The sequence below is a fragment of the Tenebrio molitor genome, chromosome 1 (genome assembly GCF_963966145.1).
Source record: "Tenebrio molitor chromosome 1, icTenMoli1.1, whole genome shotgun sequence".
Lineage (NCBI taxonomy): Eukaryota > Metazoa > Arthropoda > Insecta > Coleoptera > Tenebrionidae > Tenebrio > Tenebrio molitor.
The window spans coordinates 23657345-23682323 of NC_091046.1; the positions used below are offsets into that span (position 1 = coordinate 23657345).

Consider the following 24979-nt stretch of genomic DNA (forward strand, 5'->3'; position numbering starts at 1 on the left):
AGGCTGATTATGAAATTGGGGGTAACACTAAGGCCCGGTTTCACCAACTCCAGTTAAAGTTAACTTTAGAATAAAATATACAAAAACATTGTTATAACAATAGGTAATTAAGTAACGAAGCATTTAACTTTAACTGGCGTTGGTGAAACCGGCCCTAACACAATTAAATCAAGAAATAAATGTTTCTAATCAAGTCACTAACACTAATACAATTAAGGCCCGGTTTATTCACCTTCAAGAAAATGTATCTGGCCAGTAGTTGCTATGATTTAGAATATGCTATTGGTAGGTCCATGGTAATTAATTACCGTTCAAATAAAGTTACTTGAAGGTGAATAAACGGGCCTAAGTCTTCTCAGCCCACTGTTGATTTTGGGTTCGCGGAGTTCGGTCACAGAACACGCCGTGACGGGTCTTAGGCTTCGGTGGAAGAACTGTACATGTTCTTTTATGAGCCATTTTTTTAAGCTTCGTCTTCTCAGCCCTGGTGTCTTTTCGCTCACGCAACCGCGGTTGATTTTGGCGGTTACACCACCATGGGATTCCCATGCGCGCAACTCCTTTCAAAATGCAGTCAATTATCTTTTCCCTGTGGTTAGTGCATGATACCCATGAAAAATCAATGTGACTTTTCATATGAAATACGCCAGTGCTCAGCACATGAGGCCTACTTTTATGTTCATGCAAAAAATTCTCCAGTAAAGATACTGCCACACCCACTGCTACAACTAGTGACTCTGATGGGTAAGTCAGTTTTGTGTCATCATCTGACCACTCTTTGTTAACAATGAACAAATTATGTGCTTCCAAGGATGACGAGCACAAGCAGGAAACACAAGATTGACACCCAGCAACTTCCTTGACGATGCGTCTTGCAATAAAACCGCTCACGTAAGCCACAGATAATGTTACTGTAGTCCCCAAAGCTACTGCAGCGGCTACATCAGAGGCCACCACATCGCAGCGTGCATCATGCGTAGGTAATGGTGTGATCCCAAACTGTTCTTCCTCATTACTCACAGAATCATTTTCCACAGTCAGGAATGTTCGTAAATTTGATAATAGATGAGAATCGTCATCTTCGCAATTAGAGTTTTTAAGACTTTGATTCGCCAAACCATTTAAAACTTGAGTCTTTAGACTGCCAATAAATTGCACTGGCGTAGGGTTGTCTGAACTTCCACAGCCACTTCTAATTAACGAGAATAAATTTTCCAATGCGTCCTGATTAAGGACCCTACCGCGTAGAAAGACCATGCCCTTAGACTTTGCATATTGCCATATGTGTTGAATGGCTTTCAAGGATACCATCCATCCATACTGCGAGGGTGGGTTGGAAGTGTTAAGGTTTCCTTTTTTGGTTATTCTCAGAAACTGCCATGACTTGACCATTTTGAAAGCCTTCTTCCAATAACCAGTATGTTCAGACGTGCAGCTTATGGAACATTTCAGCGGCTTCCCATCAGGCGCAGTCTTCTGACTTCCATTGAAACTATCAAATAGTTCGTCCACTTCTTGTATGAATGTTGCGGTGGCGATAGAGCGTTGTTCAATCTCCCCTGGAAATATATCATTATTGTACAAGGATTTTGAATTTTATAGTATGAACTAGTAAATAATATTATAACAAAATAAATGTGACTATTAAACTACCTCGTGATAGCAACGTATACAAGAAGGCTGCAACAGTTCTGCTCATCATCTGCGCAGCAATATTGACCTTCATGGCAAAACGCATTACAGGAGCCAAATGAGGGGGGGAATGCATTGCAGATACAGCCATTTGGGGCACACAAAGTTCGATGGTAATATCTGTAGTAGACCTTTTTGACGTGCTGGGGGTGGGGGAATGCATTGAAGAAACAGCCATTTGGGGCGCATTCACTTCCATTGTTATATCTGTTGGAGAGAACAAAATTACTGAATATCATATTACAAATAAAAATATTTCAATAGAATTACTCTTGCACTTTGTATACTAACTTATTAAATTAATTAAGAAAACAGCCAACGAAAGCATACCTTAGTGAGAATGTAATGTAACAACTAATAAATATACAAGCAGGAGTGACCAACCACCAGTTACCTTGCTTTTTGATTTATACTATGGGTAGAAAAGAAATAACCGCACTCATGACAGTAGATAAATTAATTAACCAAAAACAAGATGATATTCAGTAGATAACACACCTAATGCATGCATCAGGTGTGCTATTACTCTATTTATTAAAATGGGACACAGCATCCCTGTATAAAGCCATTACCAGAGCTAAATGGTGAAGCATGAGAAGCATGTCCTATCACTTGCCCAACTGTTGAATCAGTTCCATCGGAGGTTGATGTTGAAAGAGATGAAAAAAGCGTAGGTACAGCATTCCGCAAGCAGTCTACCCTTGGCTTTGTTAAGATAATTCTCATCTGAGAAATGACGAGAACAAATCCTGTAGCCTCTAAGTGAATTACCAGTATACACAATGCCCATGTTTTCCTGCCATATTTTGGATCTACAATGATGAATAAATTGTATGTATATTAGACGTACAACTCCAATACTATAATTAGGTACCTGTCCAAATTGATAGGAAAACGATGCATACTTTGCACTTCATCCTCTGAAGACCCACACACCAGACACAATCGCGGAGACGGCATCTTAACTATAATACGATGCACACACGAAACAAAATTTAAATGTTCTTAAAGTAGAAAAGCAGTAATTTGTAAGAAAGTCTAGCACACGTATAATACGATGCACACACGAAACATAATCAAAATGTTCTTAAAGTAGAAAAGCAGTAATTTGTTGAAAGTTTAGCACACGTATAATACGATGCACACACGAAACAAAATCAAAATGTTCTTAAAGTAGAAAAGCAACAATTTGTACGAAGTTTAGCACAAAGCACACGTGTGAACAGTTTCAATACAATTTCAAAACAAAATGGTCGCCTTGAACTGTCATTTGTCATTGTCTAATTTAGCTACGCTGCTGCCACCTATGCGTGGACTGCGACTGTGGGAGGGAGATCGAAATAGGTAAATTCCAGGCTAGTGACAGAGATACAAAGCGTACAATATTTTGTTGACTTGCGGACAAAATTCTGTATCCACTTGCCGATCTCTACGTTATCTCTGGCATTAAATTCATATTTGACAGCGTTAGGATTAAATCATAGACAAATGAACACACTAAACGAAGTGTTTGTCTATGGATTGATTATTATAAGTGAGGTTAATATAATGTAAACAAGAGTGAATGCTGAGAAGTGAATAACTGTGGAAGGCAAGTATTTGAGTATTTGGATTTATTGTGTAATTTTTGTTTCCAATGTTGACCTTCTGATGTGGTGCTAGTGCAGCCTTGTATGTATCTTCGACATTCATGAGCAGATGCCAGACATTGGGGTGAACACTAATGTGTTGGGTGTCGACACACATAACAGAAGAGACGAAAGGAGTAGAAAACGCAATCATCCCCAAACTAATGTTATAAATGTCGCAGAAAAACATGAAGAGTGCCTCAGAATATTGCAGAGTGCAATCAATATAAAGCTGACCAATGAAGTGTTTTTTCGTGCTGCCAAACGCCAAAAAAAGAAGCATGTCAGTGCCACATTACAATATAAATTTTAGTCATAACTTTCAATGGTATTGTTTAAGTATACAGTGTGGAAACTTTAACTGGAATAATAAAATTTATCTAATCTCGTGGGATAAATGACACTTATCCCACTCATTTGAGTGGAATAAGGAACTTCATTACCGGACGCATTGCATTACTCCACTCAGTGGGATAAGTGAGCTTCATTACCCCACTCAGTGGGATAAGTAAGTCATTATTCCACTGAGTGGTGTAATGAAACTGGCGGAAATAAATTAGATTTACCTTTTTTTTTTAATTCGGGGCGGTCTTAGATAAAATTTTGTACATAACACGTGGGCTAAAGCATATTACAGGAAACTCGTGTGATTACAGATGAACTCGGGCTAACGCCCTCGTCATCTGCAATCTTCACACTCGAATCCTGTAATATTGCTTTTATCCCACTAATTGTGTAAATAACTATTATAACTTGGACATAGGCGGTTTTTGTAAAAAATCCCGAAACAGGGGGATTTTTGTTTTTCCTTGCTCACATTTTGGCACATAATATGGTTTTTGCATATCTCCTCCCGGAAGTGCGCAACCACCCCTATTTTTTTTTTTAATGGAAGGGTACGCCAAGTGACACCTTGTTTGAAAGCTCACTTCGCAAGGAATACAACGCACTATTTGTTTCCGGAATATTTTCAAAGCCTACTTGCTAAAAAATAAAAACCAATTTTATAAGTTGAATTCTATTTAATGCAACAAATGCTCAAAATGGGCAACGTTTCTTTCTTGGCCAATTGCAAATCGATAGTAATTCAATACTGTTCAGTTTTAGGCATGAAATTAGGCAAATCACACCGGAAATGTTATAAAACGTAAGGGATGCATGTTACTATCGATTTGCAATTGACCAAGAAACAAACGGTGTCTATTTTGAACATTTGTTGCATTTTTTTTTTTTACGACGTAGGATTTGAAAATATTCAGGAAACAACTAGTGGGTTGTATTCTTTGCGAACTGGGCTTTCAAAGGAGGTGTCACTTGGCGTACCCTTCCATTTGAAAAAAAAAGTTCGGGGTAGTTGCGCATTTCCGGGAGGAGATATGCAAAAACCATATGTGCCAAAATGTGAGCAAGGAAAAACAAAAATCGACCTGTTTCGGGATTTTTTACAAAAACCGCCTATGTCCAAGTTATGAATTTTATTATTCCAGTTAAAGTTTCCACAATGTATATTGAAATAAACATTTATTTAATCCCGTGGGATAAATGACACTTATCCCACTCATTTGAGTGGAATAAGGAACTTCATTACTGGACGTCTTTCATTACTCCACTCAGTGGGATAAGTGAGCTTCATTACCCCACTCAGTGGGATAAGTAAGTTATTATTCCACTGAGTGGTGTAAGGAAACTGGGGGAAATAAATAAGATTTACCTTTTTTTTTTTAATTCGGGGCGGTCTTAGATAAAATTTTGTACATAACACGTGGGCTAAAGCATATTACAGGAAACTCGTGTGATTATGTGATTACAAATGAACTCGGGCTAACGCCCTCGTCATCTGCAATCTTCACACTCGAATCCTGTAATATTGCTTTTATCCCACTAATTGTGTAAATAACTGTTATCCAATATTCAATAGTAATATCGTGTATTATTAGTTAGTTTGAATTAAGTAAACTGGGCTATAACTAAAGACCGGATTTTCGGCGGTTAAAATTTATAGAAATAGGCGCCATAACTGATTCATCATTGAATCTTACTTTCGTAATAGTGCTTTCAATAACGGAGATTTTTTTTTTGACGGGAATTCGAGTCTTGAATTAGGGGTACATTCTTAGTAATTTTTACCTTGACGGGAATTCGTGTGCAGAATTAAAGGGCCTACGTCCAAGCCCAGGTATAAAATATAATGCTGACGGGAACTCGTGTGCACCGCATACATAACCCACCTTGTCATTAGCACCGTGGGTTATTAAGTACTACCCACTCGAGGTAATAATAACCTACTCGGGCAAGCCCTCGTAGGTTACAAATACCTCTCGTGGGTAATATCTTAAATAACCCACTTATACCATAAATAACTATTAAATAATGCATATCTATTTTTAATTGGGAAAATGGTCGTTTACAATAAGTATGTTGTTTTATTCGAAGTGCTGCATCAAACCAATCTTGTTGATTTAAAAAATGAAAATTATTAGCATGCTGTTCTTGTGTTCAAATTAAAGGGATTGCTGGTGTCTCAATTGTTGATGCCTTCTACAATCTGAATTATAAAATAAGTAAATTTACTTATAGTCGAGTCAATAAAGCCGAAAAATCGCCGAAACTTCTTAATCCTCAGAAACAGCTCCGATTTTGATGATTTTTTTTTTAAATGTGTGTATTTATATATTATTTGAAATCAGAAACATTTTGGTTGAGGCACGTAAATATTTATATTGTTTAAACAATAATTTGCTATTTATGGAAAAAAATCCGTTTTCCACGATATTTATTTCAAAGATTTTTTTATATGGAAACTGAAGTATAAAGAGTAGTTGTTAAGTTAAAATTTCTAGTAAAAAAAACAATTTTTACAACAAAAAACATAATAAAAATGCAACATAAAACCAAATGCAGAGAACATTTTATTTTAACCATTCGTGTCTTTCTGAACAGCTTAAAAAATGACATAGTTGAATCAAACAGTGTAGTTGTTTTTAAAAATAAATTACAAAAATATCCTCTGGAAATTCATAGCCATAATTACAATTAAGTAGTGCTTATAGGCGGCCCGGCCGCGACTCGAACGGAGCAAACAGTGAAATACATCTGTTGGAAATCCTACACTAAAGCTTGCTAAGTTAATTTCTATTCCTTCAATTTATAAGAATTATTATTATTATTAAAAAAAAGGCTATATTCTGTCTCGTGATTCGGAAGTCACGTTAAGCTATTGGTCCCGGTCTATTGAGTTGGTCATCACGCCCCTCATAGATTTGTAAACCAGTCCTAGACTGTGTAACAACATTTTCAACATTAAAATTATTAGGTATTCTTACGTTCATGACGCGTATTCGTGAAAATTTATTTTCCGTCAAAATGACAAAATAGAAAGTGTTAACCTAACAAAATAAACACGTTATGTGATTGTGATTGGATAATTTCAATTCAAATTACATTTTTCTTTTCCATTTCTCTAACAGATGGAAATATCATTTCATGGATATACAATATACCTAACTCATGGAAAACGCTAGGAATAATATATTTGTTAATTACATGCGTGCGACTGAAATAGAAACAAAAGGCACGTCTTGTCCCCAGTACTTGACCTATTGCTGTATCTTCTCCTTATATATCTATGGAGGGACTGTCATTTATGAGTCTTGAATAAGGAAATATCCATATTTATACAAGTTTTATATTGCCACAAAGCACACACTTTTTCATTTTTAGTAAAAATCAAAATTGTCTAATATTTGAAACTGAAATTTAACGTACAAAGTTCAACAGCGAATTTGATGAACTATTCAGCGTGCTCCAGCGGGCCCTAAATTTGGCCCTCAAAATGGCGGTGAGTGGGTATACCAGTCTTCTTTCTATCATGGTCGACCCCATTTGCAATTTGCAATCATTCATTTTTGAAAAATAGAAAATATTGGCAAGAATCAGAATATTTCAGCGGAAATACTTGCAGAAACTGAAAAAGCAACTTCAAAGTCATTACCGAGAAAATTGAAGAAAGCCTACATTATTAATTGGAAAGAAAAAAAGGAGTGTAACATCAGTGATAACTGATAACCGAAGAGCTCCTATCGGCGTAATTCTTCAATGTCCGTAAAAAGTATGTACCTTCATCGTCGTAGACAAATGTCTCTATGTTAAAGGCAACTTTGAAAGTGCACCTAAACTTCTGATGAGACTACAGTTCCATCTACTATTGCAGTTAATCTGTCTTCGGCAATGAAACAAAAAAAAGACCGATAATATTTTCTTTTTTAAAAGGAAACAACGCCGATGTTTTGTCTGTTAATGTGAATATTAATGTAAATCTTAATTAGATCTAAATAAAGTTATTCGGACTTCAGCGCTATAGTGTCTTATTACTAGTGTCTTATAATAACTACATATAAGACATCAGTGTTTTATTAATCCCATAAGGCGTCTCAAAACAGTAGAATTATGAACTCATAATGTATCGGTTGTGGATAAATGTATTAATCCGTCAAAAGCCATGGCAATGTTCAGAAAAGTTTATAATTGTTGTAAAAACTCACAGAACTCAACAACATAACCAAAAAATGATGATACACTGGGCAAAAAACGGGCTGTTAAAATTTAAGGGTCGGAAATCGCCGACCCATAAAAATAACGTACTATTCCGGCCAAAAAATTTCGTAGTTTAACCTTTATTGTCATTATGATTAACATTTGCAAATTAAAATTTGAAATTTATTATTGTGACCCATAAGAACATAGACACAATTTGATTGATACATGTGAACATGTGAAGTGAGGTTATTCGTTCCTAAAGGGTGCTTTACAGCATGCGTGAGTGGAATGACAGTTGTGGACGAAATTTTTTGGCCGCAATTGTACTAGATCCAGAATAGCCCCAAATTTGGATAAAACAAAAGACTAGTCCTCAAGCAAAGCTTGAAAGTCATTTTGCAGAAATTCTAAAAAAATGTCTGCTTTGAATCTTGCGGGTAGCACAAACGGTCCTACTAGGTTGTTTCTAATTAACACCAAAGCGGTGCTGATGTGCACGAGGGATGCTTCGTCCTGGTGCATTCTCAATCTATTCCAAAACAGCTTCCTCCAAAGCTGGTGTACGAACTTTACGAGGTTGTCCACGGTTTACATCAATGGGCATTATTTGACCATTTTCTTTTATTCTCTGCGCCACTCTTGTAATCACCTTAGCATCTGGACGACGTCGATTTGGATACATTCTAGCATATTCTCTTGCAGCTTCAGATGCGTTATCTGCTGCACCCAAGCAAAGCAAGATGTCTGGGTATTCATTGAAAGTGTACTATGACTTTTGACTATTGACTAAACTAACCACACTGAAAATTGAATTTTTATTATTGTTACCTTTCCCAATAATTTAATGTTACTTGCATATTTTCTTATCTCAGGAGATTGATAAATGTTCTTCGGAGCCAAGAAATGGTATCCTAACATCTTCAATAAAGTTTGTTTCAATAGGCTTTTTTTATACCGTGCGATCGAAAATTAAAAAATCGAGAAGGCCGTGATTAATACGCTTCAGTTGGCAACACGTAAAAATTTAATTCAAATGTCATAACAATGGTAATTGTCATTATTAACTATTATTGACTACTAGCTTTTACCCGCGGCTTTGCCCGCAAATTTCAGAATGTTTTAAATTATGTTTCTACTTTCATGTATTGCTATAAACGCAGTAATTTCAATATGAAGTTTGTCTTTTTACGAAGAATAATTAAAACTTTACTGTAGACTACTTTTTTCTTCGACTATATAAACAAAAAGATCAATACGATAAGAAACTAACACTATGACCATTGATCACTTACCAATTCATGAAAATACGCCAACATAACACTTTTATTTTCAGTTGTAACCTTATTTAGATCCTCCTATTGTTTGATTGTCTCGTTTGATTACAGATACCTGCCTTTTGATTTTTCCGGTATTAAGCTATTTGAAGCTTGTTCTGCTTCATTTAAGACATCTTCCGGTAAAACACAATCATTCAAACACATTTTGCGAAATTGCTACTTTTATAAACAACCAAATGTAACTATGACACCTGAACATATCATGCAAACGCGATTTCCAAGTCGAAAAAACTGTTTTTGTGCTTAACAGGCTTAAAAATGATAATAGGGGTTGCTTTTTGTTTGTGTTAAGCGGCGAAGGTGACGATATACTCAGAGGATGAAATAGGGGTGAAGCGGCGAAGGGTATTTCCAACTCGAAAAAACTGTCTTTTTTTCTTAACATTGTTGAAAATGGTAGTAGGGGTTGGTTTTTGTAAAATTAAAGTAGACAGTAAATTTCTTCTTGTTTTGAAGATCAAGTCTACAAAATTTCATCAAGATCGGAGTAAAACTGTAGATTTGCATACAAAATGCAAACAGACATTCAGTTTTATATATATAGATTAAAATTTGCTACTAGAATATGTTCACTTTAGAGCAAAACATTTTCATTGTGCAATGTTACTTCAGAAATGGAGAAAAACTTGAGAACGGCAAATGGTCCTATTCGACACCTCGAGTTTTTGAGGAACTTCAACAAAAGTTTCCGGACTTTCAAGGCACTTACCAACAACTTGCTCAGAAAGTCTACAAATGCCTAAACATGTTTTTGGAAACAGGTAGTGTTCTGCGCAGAACAGCTGAAAATATTGAAGAGGTTGAACAAAGAATTGCAGACACCCCAAATAAATTCATCCGGAGGGTACGGGATTAAGGGCGTACACGGGTTGGACCACGCTACCTAACTTATGAAATCATATTAAACAATTCAAAGACAAGTACATCGCTAACATTCGAAGCTTTCAAATAGTGACGACCAAAAAATCTTAAAAATTCACCAATTTTTGATTCTCTATTTCGATATTCACTTACTAATCCTAAGATCTAAATTTTTCTAAATCAGCATTGCGTAAAGTGGAACTTGCAACCGATAACAGTAACATTTGGCCAAACATTACTAACTGCCTTGTGTATGGCAACTGCAAAATCTGTGACCACTCGCTTAGGTTTAAAACAGTTTTGTTTAGCAACAAAAAAAAAAAAATGAAAGGCACATAATGAGTAATGACTATTTTTTGTAACCATAAAAAACATTTTTGCAATACTGGAATGTGCCATCAAGGTAAATTTTATCGACCTGACAAAAAAAACAAGCGTGTAAAACAACTAAATATCATGGTTTCATCTCTTTGGCCCTCGATCACTACCTGCAAGATCTTAATCCCTTCGGTAGCAACCGGTGGTCGAACTCGACTATCAGATTAACACAAATTAGGGATGGTGGTCCAACTCGGTGACACGGGAGCTCACATCTTATGTTTCCTATAAAATACGCTTTTCTCTATCTAACACGTCTTTAATAGCAACGTATTTTATAAGGTCATATTATTCAAGTAACATTTTATTCATCATTTTTACAGTAATTATCTCAAAAGTGAAAAGTACAATCTATTGAATTGAACTGCCACATTAGCTTTGTGCTTTTGTTCGTAACATCTTCTTCTTTAACTTCTGCTGTTTCATCCAATGCAAGGGTCCCACCATCGAAAACTGGCAATCTTTACATTGTCTTCAAATGATTCTTGCCGTAATATGAATTAACTTTTAATGAAGTTATACACACTTACCCCATATCAAGAAAAGCCAAAATGACATCTTCCGTTACCTCCGTGATGCTTTTTTTTTATTGTTCCGGCCTTGAAACAAAGCATACACCTTTTCGTATGCACTTTTAGACTTCATTGGTAACAAATTGCCCCTTTTTCCTTATTTCTTCTGGAACGTTTTGGCACATTTCAACGATCGATGAAAATTGTTTTTCTCCAAATTTGTTGAAAATTTGTTTCACAGTCTAGGATTGGCTTACAAATCTACAGCTTGACCAGAATAGCTTGGCGCATGAGATGCGCACAAGAGGAAACGAGCGAGTCTCTGTAAGACAAGGATATGGCTATGGTTGTAGGTACGGTACACTCAATGAAGCAAATCTGCTCAAAACAGCCCGGACATGCTGTTCACTTGAAGCTTGAAGCGCTAATTTTCGCCCGTTTGTACACGATCTAAACACTTCCAGACCCAACAGACAAGTGCGTTCCGCTGGTGGGAGGGATTTCAGTCCACTGCGTCACTCGCCAAGCTGTTCTGGTCGACCTGTATGAGGGGCATGATGACCAACTCAGTTGACCGGAACCAATGGCTTAACGTGACTTCCGAATCACGAGGTAGAATATAGCCTCTTTTTTTTAAATTTCGTCCTGGGTCGGAATCGAACCCTCGACCCTCGCGTCCCTGAGCCAAAACGGACTCCCTTAGGCTATATTCTAATTATTACCATAGTACCTACGGCAACCTTCGCATTTTGTGTATTGTGACGCGCTTTGAATAATTTCTGAATTTATTAAAATTTCTGAAAAGATGTTAGTGTTAGAAAAAATCTTGAAGGCAACGCGTGTTTTATAGTTTAAAAATCTCGGTCTATTTTAAATCATCTGTAAAACATTTGTTGTCTTAATAGCTACAGGGTTATTCTAAATTATTGTAGTCGAAGTAGGCCATGCCCATGTTATTACATTTTTGCCGCTTTCATTTGAATTGTCAGTTTTGTCGCTGTCACTGTCATTTTTTAGGTGAAAAGTGCGGTGATGAGGTTTTTATTTATTTTTGTTACATTAACGATTGAATCCAGAAATATTGAGTTGTTGCAGTTAATTTTAAAAATATTGAGTTGTTGTGCACCCACTTTAACTCCCGTGTGTGAACGGTGTGTACTCACTTATTCACATAATTTGATGTATTTTTTTTATGTGGAGCGGCAACCATAAATTTTACATTCAGTTTTCACGCCTACTTCGACTACAATCATTTAGAATAACCCTGTATAAATTATCCCAATTAAACGAGCCTCTAAAAAAGCGAAATAACGAAATTATTACCCAATATTTCTATTTAACTGGTGTCACTGTGGTGTAACATGAGTCGCCCATGTGTATGGATGTCAAAATCAAAAATAGTAAGATGGCCGTTTAACGTTAAAAAGTAATCTTTAGACTTGAGTAGACTTTACTAATATTATTGAACCTTCAAGTACTAATAATATTGCAACAAGAGAACTAGGAATTACTGGTGCATTAAAATTTGAAAATTGTAAGTTTGAAAATTGCCATTTTACTGTAACTGCGCAAAAGAAAATAATGAGTTCATGTCCGATTTTTTTTTTGTGATCCGCTTGAAGGTAATAGTATAGTGGGATATAAGGTTAGGAAGTGCATTATAACAGAATCGAAAAAGAGTTTGAAAAATCGAGACAAAGTTGAGATTTTTCAACTTCCGAGATTCTGCTATGGCACTTACAACTTGACCAGAATAGCTTGGCGCCTGAGATGCGCCGACCAGGAAACGAGCGAGTGTCTGTAAGACAAGGATGTGGCTACGGTTGTAGGTGCGGTACACTCAACGAAGCAAATCTGCTCAAAACAGCCCGGACATGCTGTTCACTTGAAGCTTGACGCGCTGATTTTACCCCGATTGTACACGATCTGAACACTTCCAGACACAACAAACAAGTGCGCTCCGCTAGTGGGCGGGACTTCAGTCCACTGCGTCACTAGCCAAGCTGTTCTGGTCGACCTGTACTAACCGTATGTTATGTACGTTATGGGATAACGTTTTTCGCACAATCGCTTATACGAAAAAAATGGCTTTGAAGTAATTTTTTGACAGGAATATTTTGAAGACATTAATGTCATGAATGACTTACCTCAGTAGGTATCGGTGTCGTTATTTACTTACAGCATTAGGGTTGTTAAGTTCAACTTTCAGATTGTGTCAACAACAATTGTAAGTAGCTATAACAACGCGATTGCGCGAAAAATAGTATAACGGGTGAAATTGAAATGCATCACAATATGTAAACCATAGTATGTTAAATAAGCGAATGAACCGAAAATGTGGTTAAACATTTTATATTCATAAAGTCCAATTTAACTTAATTCCATCCCGAACAAGACGAATCTGGAAGCGCTAATAAATCGAAACATGAATAGCCGCAAGAACGCTTTAAAAACGTAGTGACAAAACCTTAATATGAATGAAATTAATATACAGAGTCGCAAAAACGTGTAAGAAAACTAAAAGTGAAAACCAAGCGAAAGGAAAAGTCAAAGCAAAAACCATAATTAAACAGTAACGTACTTACAATTAGAAAAATTATTTAAAATGTCGGCCGTGATTTCTAATACAGCCCTCTGCCCTTCGATGTAGCTTGTCCTGAACCCTTAGAAAACTTGCTGTATCGTTCCGAATTTGTGGTACTGAATTTGGGTGTTGTGGCTATTAAAAACTCCGTTACCTGTAAAACCCGCTTCATCGGTAAATAAGACTATTCGCAAAAAATCAGGTTGACCGACGCACTTTTGAATCACCCACTCAGAAAACTCTTGCTGGCAAATGTGATCATTTGATGAACATGATGGGCGTGTAAAGTATCTGTTACAATAGTGTTAATGGTAATGTTAATGTAAGTGTTAGTCAGAATGTTAATCTCAAGAACATTAGTGAAACGTTCAATCGTTCACAATAATGGTGATGGTGATGTTAATGTTCGAAACGATGTTAGGAGATCCAGAAATTTTCTGGTTCCTTAACATCTACAAATCACATCTAGAGTGGTATATAATGTAAAGGTAATTTAAGTAAATTTAAATGGTTAACATATTCTGAACCCTCCACCACCCGGCGGCACGGCAATTTTGCCGGAGTACATACACTATTACGGATATTACTATCAAGTAATAGTGCAGTGCTATCGCCTCCACATTTTGATTTTGTTGTGTTTTATTATGTTCTGTGTCAATGTTAAGGAACTTCCTTACGATGTGACATGAGTATAATAATATACCTTTTTGAATTTCAACTACCAATGTGTTACCTAAATCCAGAATTTTAAAATTTTTAAAAATAGCTTGCGGTACTATTCCCGTTGTTGAAATTATAAGTGGTAAAATCAAATTTTTTTCTAAACACCAAACATTTCTCATAGCAACAGAGAGCTCTAAATATTTATTAATTTTTGTGTTATATTATGTGAATTTGGAACAGCTATATCTAAAAGATATGCTTGCTTTTGTTGTTTATTTAAAATAATAATGTCTTATTCGATCAAAATATAATTTATAATTATCATTTTCCAAACAACTTTCTGGTGTATAACTATAGTGTGGTTGTGTATTCTTTAATAAATTGAATTTAACAGCTTCATGTGTATAATTTTAGCGAATATATCATGACGTTTCTTATATTCGCTTTGAGCCAAAACGGTGCAAGAAGAAATGATGTGTTCAATTGTTTCCCCTTCAGTTCCGCAAATCCTAGATTTATCAATTATCGATTGCGAACCGCATATGTGTTTTTTTATAATTTCTTGTATTTATAACACGATCTTGTATTGCAAATATAAAACCCTTCGTCTCAGGGTGAATATTTGATTTCTTAAGCCATGCATGAGAAGCCTGAATATTAATTTCTGGTTGTTCCAGTTCTTTAAAATGTCTCCCATGTAAAGACTTCTGTTTTATATTTGCATATTTATATTTTATTTTCACTCTAGAAACATTTTGTTAATGAGCAATTTTATTTAAACGCAGATAATGATAATTTTGACAATAAAAGTGCAGCCAATTATCATCAAAAAACGCCCCTAGGAACCAGGATGGAGCCAACTCTATTTAATATACCAATTTTAATCACATCGAGAATTTCACGCACGCGCAGGCGCAGTGGTAGTTCACACCACGTTGACAGCTTAAAAGACTCCGCCTACGGACTGGCGCGAGTTTTAAGAGTAACATTCCGTTAACATTATTGTGAACACTGGACTACTAAAATCACCATTGCCATCTCTACTAACATTAAGTATCGTATGATCAAAAAGTCTGGATCGCGGTAGCTATTAAATGTAAAAACCATCTATAGAATTATTTACTTCTACTGTCCGCAGTTTTTATGTGTACTTCAAAGTAGTACTAATCTCTCACGGAACTCGTTTAAACATAAACGAGGCGAATAAATCCAATCACCATTTTCACCACGATTTCCATTACTGTGGTATGACTTAATACTAAAAATTGTATGTTCTCTTTGAAACATTTTAAATTATAACCTGCGAACTTGAAAGTTGTCAAGTAAATGTTAAAAATCATGGAAATAAATAATTTCCTAGATAGTTTGTTAATTCCACGGCTACTCTGATCCAAAGACTTTTTGATCATACTATATAACATTAACATTATTGTGACAGACCCATAACTCTTGCTCTTTAAGAGTGCGACATACCATAAACTGAGAAACATGAAATTAACGAGCCAGCTGCCGGGTACATGTTGACGGGTTTTCTTCCAAATCTCTAGAATTTGGGGTTCGAGATCTAACACCCGTGGCGTACGTTCTTGGCCCCTGTCCTCACTTCTCATTCGAAAAGTACCACTTTCCCGTAGACGCTGTACAGCAGCCAGAAATTTTTGCGAATGCGGAACACGACGCGTCGGAAACTTTTCGCGATACAAAGCTTGTGCCCTTAAGGCAACACCATCTGCACTTCCGTAACGAAGTGTTATATCAGTCATTTCACTATGGTAAAATTTTCCATGATACACTGAGACGCAAAATTCCAAGCAAACAATAGCCGAAGGTCTCATTGAAAGAAACCAATCTGCACCTTTTTGCGTTGCACTCGATAACTTTAATCTTACTATTCTCCTTAACCTGATATCAGTAGGGTTCTCAACTTTTGTGCTTAAACTGTACATGGCATTTCTGCCCTCATGGGAATCTATAGCGTAAAACTAAATGCACGTGATTTATAAAATTGGTAGGAAGATCCTACCTAGGGTTTTAATATGGTGATGTATTTAGATTTCAGCCTGTATATCATTCTGTTGTCGACCTCGACTTCGCCTCGGTCTTCAATTTCTGGGCTTAGCACAAAAAAACTCACTTCTACTCTTAATAATACCATAGGAGAAAAAAAATGCCATCAAGGATAGCTATGACACAGTCAATAATGCGCTTGTGCACTATAAGTTGCTGGAAAAAATGCAATAATACCTATTATTGTTTAATAACCCATTTCAGGATTCCACAAATGCATGACGAATTTATTAATCAAAGACACGGCACTTTCTTTTTCATAGCTATCCTTGATGGTTTTTTTTTTTTGCTCTTACGGTATAATCTATAAAGTGATCAAAAAGAAAACAAATCAGAGTAGGCGTTGCAAATTATCGGTCAAATTAGCGGAATCATAGGCAAAAAAGCGTTCAATGCATGGGTGTAGACAATTTATGGTCTCAAACTCTACTCTACTGGGTGCCCCAAAATTCGCGGAACAACTCAATGGGGCAATGTCAACTCATGTTAGAAAATAATGAGAAAAATAATAAAAAAATTCTATACCTCTTGAATTTGAAGATATGGGGGCTCAAAAGGTGCGCAGCTTTGATCTCATTTATTTTAAATATTAAAAAGATTTTGACTACACACAGGGTTATTCACGAGAGGGGTATTTCCGAATTTCTTTTTGTCGCAACCCATTATACACATTGCAACAATATCTTGATTATAACTGAACCCACGATGGCTCTTAGTCCTGTCTCTTTGACGTTAAAGCAAAAAATCTTGGTCAATTCGAAAAAATTGTTTTTACAATAACGACGAAAAGACTGATATGATCCTCATTTTGGAGAGCGTGGAAGGAATTCTGTCGCCGCTGCGGATGTTTCCAAGCCGATGGTAGACACTTCGAACACCTTTTACATTAACTTAATTTGTTAATTTATTTGTTGAATTTTGATTAAATACAAGTTATCTGCCAATCTGACATTTCTGTCAAATCTATTCAACTTACTTTGATTTCTAATTTAAAAGAAATAACACATTTGATTCAGAAGTACCCTTCTCGTGAATAACCCTGTATTTATCTTTTACTAGCCACTGGCATAATAATTGTGAACGATTGTGATCAGGTTTGCAATTATTTTTTTCATTACTTCCAGCATTTCCAAATAGAAATTTATGTCCGTTTTACCTCAAATAACGTACGGCAAACATGGCTTTGATTTTTCTCTCTCATTTCCATTGATACAACAAAAATGAAATATTTGCAGACTATTGGGATACATACTATCCATTTACTAAAATCCCACACTGTCAAAGTGTTTGCAAGTTGCCGCACTGCCGTTCTGAGACTAGTAATTTTTACTTGAACGTTGGCGCAAAAATTTAAAACTTCAAATTTGAAGTTAAGTTTCATAAATTCGCTTTCTTTCATTCAAAGTATTACTTACACGAAATGACTGAACAAGACGAAGATATGAAACGTAAAGGAATACTGTTAACGGCCACAGAGGAGCACGGTATTTTTAATTATTGTTTGGAAAGAAGAGAATTAACTCCATTAATAACCAAACTTTTCTTGTTGACGTTTTTATAACTAGATTTTGTGTACAGGCAACTGAAAATGTACGACACCATAGGTATATTAAAAAAAAAATAAAATAATTTGACACTGACAGTTGCGGGAGTTTAATAAACAGATAGTAGAATGTTTTTAAATGTTGCCACATTTAGTGTAACAAATAGGTCCATATCTTCTACTTATCGCGGAATCAGGGGATTCAAAATCTAAGAAATTCCTTTTTGAGAGGATTTCCCTTGCCATTCAACGTGGAAACGCTGCAAGCATTCGGGGCACTTTTCCAGATTCCGCATTATTATCGGAAATTTTCGCATTGTAAATTAAAAATGTTATTTAATAAAATTTGTAATTGTCATTTTCCAAAAAGAAGATTGATTTTTTTAAACATTTTTACCTGATATTTTAATGACTACTTAACAACGTACTGCTAAATTGTTCCGCGAATTTCGAGGCACCCAGTATAATAAATCATACCTCATGAATTTTAAATGTTGGAATTATAATTGGGCATTTTATCACTATTATCTGTTAATGGAGAAAACTTATAACATAAACGCAACATTTTACATTCGTAAGAATGGGTAACTTACCGCTTTATTGCCAAACGCGACGCCGCTGGTAAGCAGATTTTTCGGTGAAATGTTAAACAGACGTCAGTTTTAAAGCAACGGTATTAATGTTAACCTTGAAAATAGTTTTTTATTTCGGCAAAGTTTACAAGGACGTTTCCTGTAATTGTAAGTAATAATTATCTCCGAATAAGGGGTGAAATGAGTTTTACCAATGAATTGAAAGCATTAATTTATTAATAACTAGGGCCCGGATTTTAGGCAATTAAAAAGTCGGAAATAGGTGCCTAAAATAGTCCCTTAAACTACTGCAAATAGTCCCTTAAAAACTGAAAATAAGCCATACTAGGTCCTTAAAGTTGTGGTTAATTAAATTAAAAAATGTGTTTTTAAAGTTTTAAGTAGGTACACACAACAAGATATTTACTAATTATTTTTTATTAATTAATATACAATACTACAAGTTTGTTAGTTATTTACATTGTTACGTATTTACATTGCATACAAGATATTGCTCTAAATTTTCTACTTTAAAACATTGTCGGTTATCCACCAAAATGGACTTATATTTTGAAAAACTTCTTTCTACCTCGCAAGAGGTAATGGGCGCAAATTTGTAATAAATTTCTTCCATTTTGGTGTCATGTTCCGGCACATCTTCACCTCTAAAAATTCTTGCCAATTCTAGAAGAAATTTGTATCCAGGATTTTTTTCAGTAACATCTTCAAGTTTTTTTAATGCTACTGCTGCTACAGGGCCTGGAGATTTTTTTAGGGAGGTAAATACGTTTTCAACAATTTTGATTGAATCGGTTAAAGGTAACCCATTTTTTTCCAATTGAGTAATACTTTCGCAGATTATTTTAAAATTACTGCGAACATAAATTAATTGGTTTTTTATTCCGGGTTTCTTCATTATAGACTGTGCTTTTTGAATAGCAACAGCAGAACTTCCATCAAAGGACATGACAACCTGTGAGTAGTTAAAAACAGTTTAACAATCAATTAATTTGCTTATCTTTTATATACTTACTTCTTTAATGGAATCAAAGTGTTCGCTGTAAAACATAGCAGCCTGAAGCCATGTTCCCCATCGTGTTAAAATTGGCTGTGGAGGCAGTGGCATTTCTTTTAGTTTTTCTTTGTACATTTCAACTCTCAAAGGTGCCTTAACGAAAATTTTTTTCACGTTCGAAATTAAATTATCCACATCTTCATATTGATAGCGAATTTTTTCAGCCACTAGATTTAAAGCATGCGCTAAGCATGTGACATGCACAATTTTTGGATAAAACACCTTAAGGTGTCTACCAGATTTTATCATATATGGTGCTCCATCCGTTACAAACAAAAGAAACTTTTCAGCAACAACTCTGGTACTCCACAAGATTTCTACGCATAGAAATTTTAAATCAAAATAAATTTAAAAAAGTGAAAAACCCTTACCTAAAGATTGATTTACGAATCTAGCTATTGTCTCATGATTTGTTCTTTCTAATTGTTTAGACGCCAAAAGATAAGATTTTCCAGGTTCATCTTCTGAAAGTTTCCCAACCAGACAATTCGCCACATATTGCCCAAGTGCATCTGTTGTTTCGTCAACTGAAACCCATATGTTAAAAGGATCCAGCTCATTCCGAATGCGGTCAATAGTCTAAAAGTGAAAATAATTTTAAATTAAATATTAAAAGATAGTATGTTCATACATCTTTGTAGCATTTTGGTAAATAATTTTTCCGTAAAGTAGACTCATCCGGAATTTTTCTACCACAATATTTTGTCAGAAAATTCTGAAACGCAGGATTTTGTAGTTTGTGCCATGGTATATTGGCAGCTAAAAAGACGTTACAAAGTTCCATATTGAATGTACTATTTGCCGATTCCTCCAAGTTCTGTGTCAGCAACGTTTGCCGAAGCGGTGTCATAATGTTCTCTTTATGGATGGCCGTTTGCTCATGCTGTTGCAAGTGACATTTTTTTTCGCATATAAACTACAAAAAATAAAATTTTCAAATAAGTAAAAAATACAGGGTCTCTATAAATGATTGTCTGGTCAAGCCAGCCTTGGAAAAAATTTTTACTGTTCCGCTTTTTTGAAACCGATGCCAAATTCTAGTTCGTTTTCACGGTCACTTCTGACATTAGTGAATGACGTTTCGTTTGCACTTGTCAGTCGAGTTTTGGTTCCTTATATTCGTTTTATCGCAGTTAATCACAGTTAATATACACCAAAAATCTGTATTTTTCAATAAAAATTGCAAGTGCGTCCGCTTTTACAGGTAAATACACTGGCAAAATTTGTGAGGTTATGCTTTAATGTTTTATGTTTTATTTTAGCTTTATTTTCTTTACAATGGTTTATTCTGTTGAACAGAACACGTTCATTGTTGTTTTTTACTTTCGAAATGGAAGGTTTAGTAATGGGGAATTATCTGTTTGTAAAAATGAATTCCAGCAAAATATCTGAACAACATTCAAGATGATTGTTAATTCACATTAAGTGAATTGTGAACAGATTTTTAACAATCAGAACAATTAGCAAGGGTAAATCATTAGGACGACCACCAGTATCTGATGAAATACTCGAGGATTTGAAAGAAATGGTGGAAAAGTCTCTACAGATATCCATAGCCTGTTTATCTCAACAATCTGGTGTACCACGAAGCACTTGTCACAAAATCATTAAAAATAGGCTACAACTGCATCATAATAAAATTAGTGTTGTACAAGAACACCAACCTGCAGATTATCAAAGTTGTGTTTAATAATGTAATCAGTTTGAAAATCACCTCAATTTCATAATTTGGAGTGCTGAGAATCCACACCAATTTGTAGACTCCTTTACATGTTTTGAAAATTGGTGTGTGGAACTGTGGATAGCAGTGTTGCTGTACCCTTAACTAAGAAATGCTGCAAAATATTTTTGAAAATAAATGAAGAACTGTCAAGTGTTTAGAAGTTAATGGGGGACATTTTCAATCTATTTTATAAAAAAATACCTATTTGTTATCATTATTTAGTGTTGTAAATTATGTTGTTGAATACATTTGATTTTATTGAAAAACCAGTAAGACTCATTTGTTATGAAAAACACTGTTATTTATATTGGAAGAAAAAATGGGAGTCAATACCATATTCGACAATTCAGTCTAGGTCGCATTTACCACTAGCATAAAACAAGAAATGTGAAAGCACTAAAGCAGACAAAAAGGCAGTATCAAGTATTGTATTGTGGTATACGGGGACAAGGTGTTCTCAATATTTATCTGTTTCGATTTGTTCTCATACCAATTCCTGTACAGTGTGTGGCGGTACGATGGGGGCAATAATTGTTGATATTAAATACATTAATGTTAGCAAGAGTAAAGCACAGTTGAAACTTGTCTCTGGTTAAAAGCCAACAACCTAACCTGAAAATGTGACATTCATTATTTGCCGAACAAAGCGGCACATTCAAAATTTGACAAGTTTCCATGGCTGGCTGGACCCGACAATCATTTATAGAGACCCTGTATAAAATGACATATTTTTAATTATGCTTAACTTACCAGTTTACCACAAGCTTTACAAAACATTTCTCGGGTTGATTTTATTTCATATAAATCTTTCTTGCTTGTCCACTGTAATATTTTTTCGCGTAAACTAATTTTTTGTTTCGGCATTATGTTCACTTTAAACAGGTTCACAAGAAACACGACCACTGCACGGAGATAAAGTAAACGAGAAATGACAAATTTGTAATGCTTATATTTACGTCTCCCACCAAATTTCAGAGGAGATGGTTAATTTTATATTTCTTAAATTTTTAGAAAATGACACCCTTAAGGTTTCTCTTATTGTTTCACTTCGGGATTTTAATTTTCGTTTTTATGGCAAGGACCATTTTATAAACGTTAAAGCTTCTAACAATACCTAAGTATCAGAAAACATTAGACCGCGTATACCTGCACCCCTTCGAACAGAGGCAAACAGATAAACTGTGTAATTTATGCCAGTCCAGTCTAATGGTTTGTGGTACTTAGGTATTGTCGGAGTATTTACCGCTGACATCATGGTCCCAACCGTAAAAGCGAAAAAGTAATTCCTGTATTGTACTGCACTTTGTACATTTCAGTAATTACATCTCCTTAAATTTTAAAATCATAAAGCATTGTAAATTTTATTGAGGTACCACTTTTACATTTTCAATACCGTAAACTTCCCAGAATTCGAAAATTGGGAAAAAACCGCAAAAATGAAATTGATTTTTGGTCATTTTAGGCATGTTCAGGCAGTTAAAAGGTAAAATAGGTATTTAAAGGGCATTTTAGGCCGAATAGGCAGAATCAAATATGGCTCTAATTACTCTAATTAAGCGAGAAATCATTTATAGACAAGTTTCATACATGTGCCTTAAAAAATAAAAATAGTCCATTTTGCCTAAAATCCGGGCCCTATTAATAACTAATTAATTAATAATAGATTTTTCGAAAGGTAGGCAACCAATAAAACGACTTTGTATAGTAAGTATACATATGTGTACGATTAAGCTAAGAGAGACGTTTCGATTAAAGAAAAGATCAAGGAGGTTAAAATGAGAGAAGGGAAGGTGGTCAGTTTGAAAAAGTGATGCCACCCGCCAAATCGTGGAGAGCCATAAAAGGTTGCTAAACAAGGCTGGTTGGTGGGGAAGTTACCAGTGGCGTATCGTCCACTGTAAAACCAATTAATAATAATTAGCTAGAAATCAAAAACAACTAAACGTACAATCGTGAGAACTTGAAAAAACTACAACACAAAGCACAACGCAAGTCTTCACGTCTCACGTGACTGTATCAAACGCTTAACATTAACACCTTGTTGCTGTAGAAGGAACGAATGGCATCACTTCAATGCATTACCAGGCATAGAGTGCCTCCCTCCTCTCATTTTAACCTCCTTGGAAAAGATGAGGTAGCACTCTTGATTTGTTTCCTTGTTGATCACTCTGTACTTTTTATTGTGAAGATTTTCATATACACACTATTGCAGTAATACATAGCGAAATTGTCAACTATGGTGTCTGGACAGTTCAATTCAATGTTGTTATACTTTATTAAGTCAAGAATTCTTGAGTTACCTTTTCTGCTTTGCATAAAAACCTAATGCCTTGTCCAGACAGTCCAGACCAGTGAGCGGAACCAAAGTCGCGAGCATTTCGGCGAGCGTGCAACGTGCGCGCGTGCGTTTCGGCGAACCATGCAACAAGCGCTCGTTCATTTTGGCGATCCATCTGTTGTCGGTATTCTGGCGAACCATCAAAGGAAGTTGCCCGAGCATGTTCCATAAAGTCAGGATGGTGTCACGTACCTACACTATCTGTTCCAAGAACATGTTTTTGTATGAAATGTAGTCTTATTCCTTTGTTGAAATCATTTCAGTTCATTGAGTGAACAAGGGTGTTTGTTGGTTCACTATAAATAAGTTTTCCACGGCTTTTTAACGTTTTCTTTCCAAAATGGAGTGGTTGAAAGAACTAACTTTGCTGCAAAACTGGCGAACCGAGCGTCGAGTTCCTCCACCACCTGCACGTCTTCGTTTGAACGCTCATTTCGGCGAGCGGTTCGCTGTTCCGCTCGCTGGTCTGGACAAATCCTAAAACTTTTTAGGATCTGTTTTAAGTTTTCAATATTTCAATTATTAGATTAACAGATTCTAAGAATGTTTCAATATTAGCAGTATAGTTTCTGTACGATGTAGCAATGTTTGGATAAACTACAGTAATATTTAAAGGTGTTACAACATTGGATAGTCTTAAACTTTTTCACTTCTACTCTTAATGATATAATCTACTATTTTAATACTGTTATTAGTTACTTTTGTGATAAAAATTAGAAATTATTGTTTATGCAGAGTGGCTACGAAAATTGGAGTCACTTTTCTTCATATTGCCAATGATGTCGCTGTTTTTACAAAAAATTTGAGGATCGAAATATGTAGTATATTATGTTATGAGGAGCAAAAATGAAGTTTTATGTGCTGCGGCTGGTAGATTGGCTGCCGAACGCAGCGAGGCAGACAAATCAGCCAAAGCACATAAAACCATTTGTGCTCCGAATAACATATACTATTTTTTCTTCAAACCTTCGTAACAAATTATTTAAGACATGTTAAGAAACCAGGTAGGAATATTAAATCATTTAGCTAGATTACTTTACAGCCGCTCATCAGCGGAGATAATAACTTCACGGACACCCTCAGCGGAGATAATAACTTCACGGACGCTCCTCAGCGGAGATAATAACTTCACGGACGCAGGTCAACTCGTTAGATGCCATGACAATGAAATGACACTTTAGCATTATCAATACAGCAGTGCAATGTCATATTTTACGGACGTTTGAAGAAAAAAAAAAATATAATTAAATGGCAACATCGAATTCAATATTTCTTGTAATTGTCACTATTTTTAACAATTGTCAATGCCAGTGTCAATTTAAAATTCTGAATTTCAATATTGAGCAGCGAATGAGTAGCATAAAATGGTATTATTCTGCTAGAGAAGGTCGCTCTGGTAGAACAGCAGCTGTAAGAGTGCAGGATCATTAGCGTGCAACGTGCAACATATCCTAATCGGCTAGAACCAAC

General features: G+C 35.5%; 2 protein-coding genes across 3 annotated transcripts in view; one reads left to right on the forward strand and one right to left on the reverse strand.

Annotated features, from left to right (window-relative positions):
* Nca (neurocalcin homolog) overlaps positions 1-24979 on the forward strand; it is a 101475-nt gene that overhangs the window by 18969 nt on the left and 57527 nt on the right. The window lies entirely within an intron of this gene.
* LOC138123268 (uncharacterized) lies at positions 18686-22416 on the reverse strand. The gene is made up of 4 exons (XM_069037894.1): positions 20080-22416; positions 19820-20027; positions 19407-19765; positions 18686-19346 (listed from the first exon to the last, which is right to left on the reverse strand). Exons 1-4 carry the CDS (start codon positions 20296-20298, stop codon positions 18858-18860), a joined length of 1275 nt encoding a protein of 424 aa, XP_068893995.1. The 5' UTR covers positions 20299-22416; the 3' UTR covers positions 18686-18857.

Bases quoted from the DNA above. Each gene is read 5' to 3' on its own strand.
- LOC138123268 (XM_069037894.1), bottom strand. From the start codon at position 20,298: ATGACACCGCTTCGGCAAACGTTGCTGACACAGAACTTGGAGGAATCG. The intron at 19,766-19,819 runs GTAAGGGTTTTT...TTCTATGCGTAG, and splicing joins ATTCGTAAATCAATCTTTAG to AAATCTTGTGGAGTACCAGA. The intron at 19,347-19,406 runs GTAAGTATATAA...AACTACTCACAG, and splicing joins ACTTTGATTCCATTAAAGAA to GTTGTCATGTCCTTTGATGG.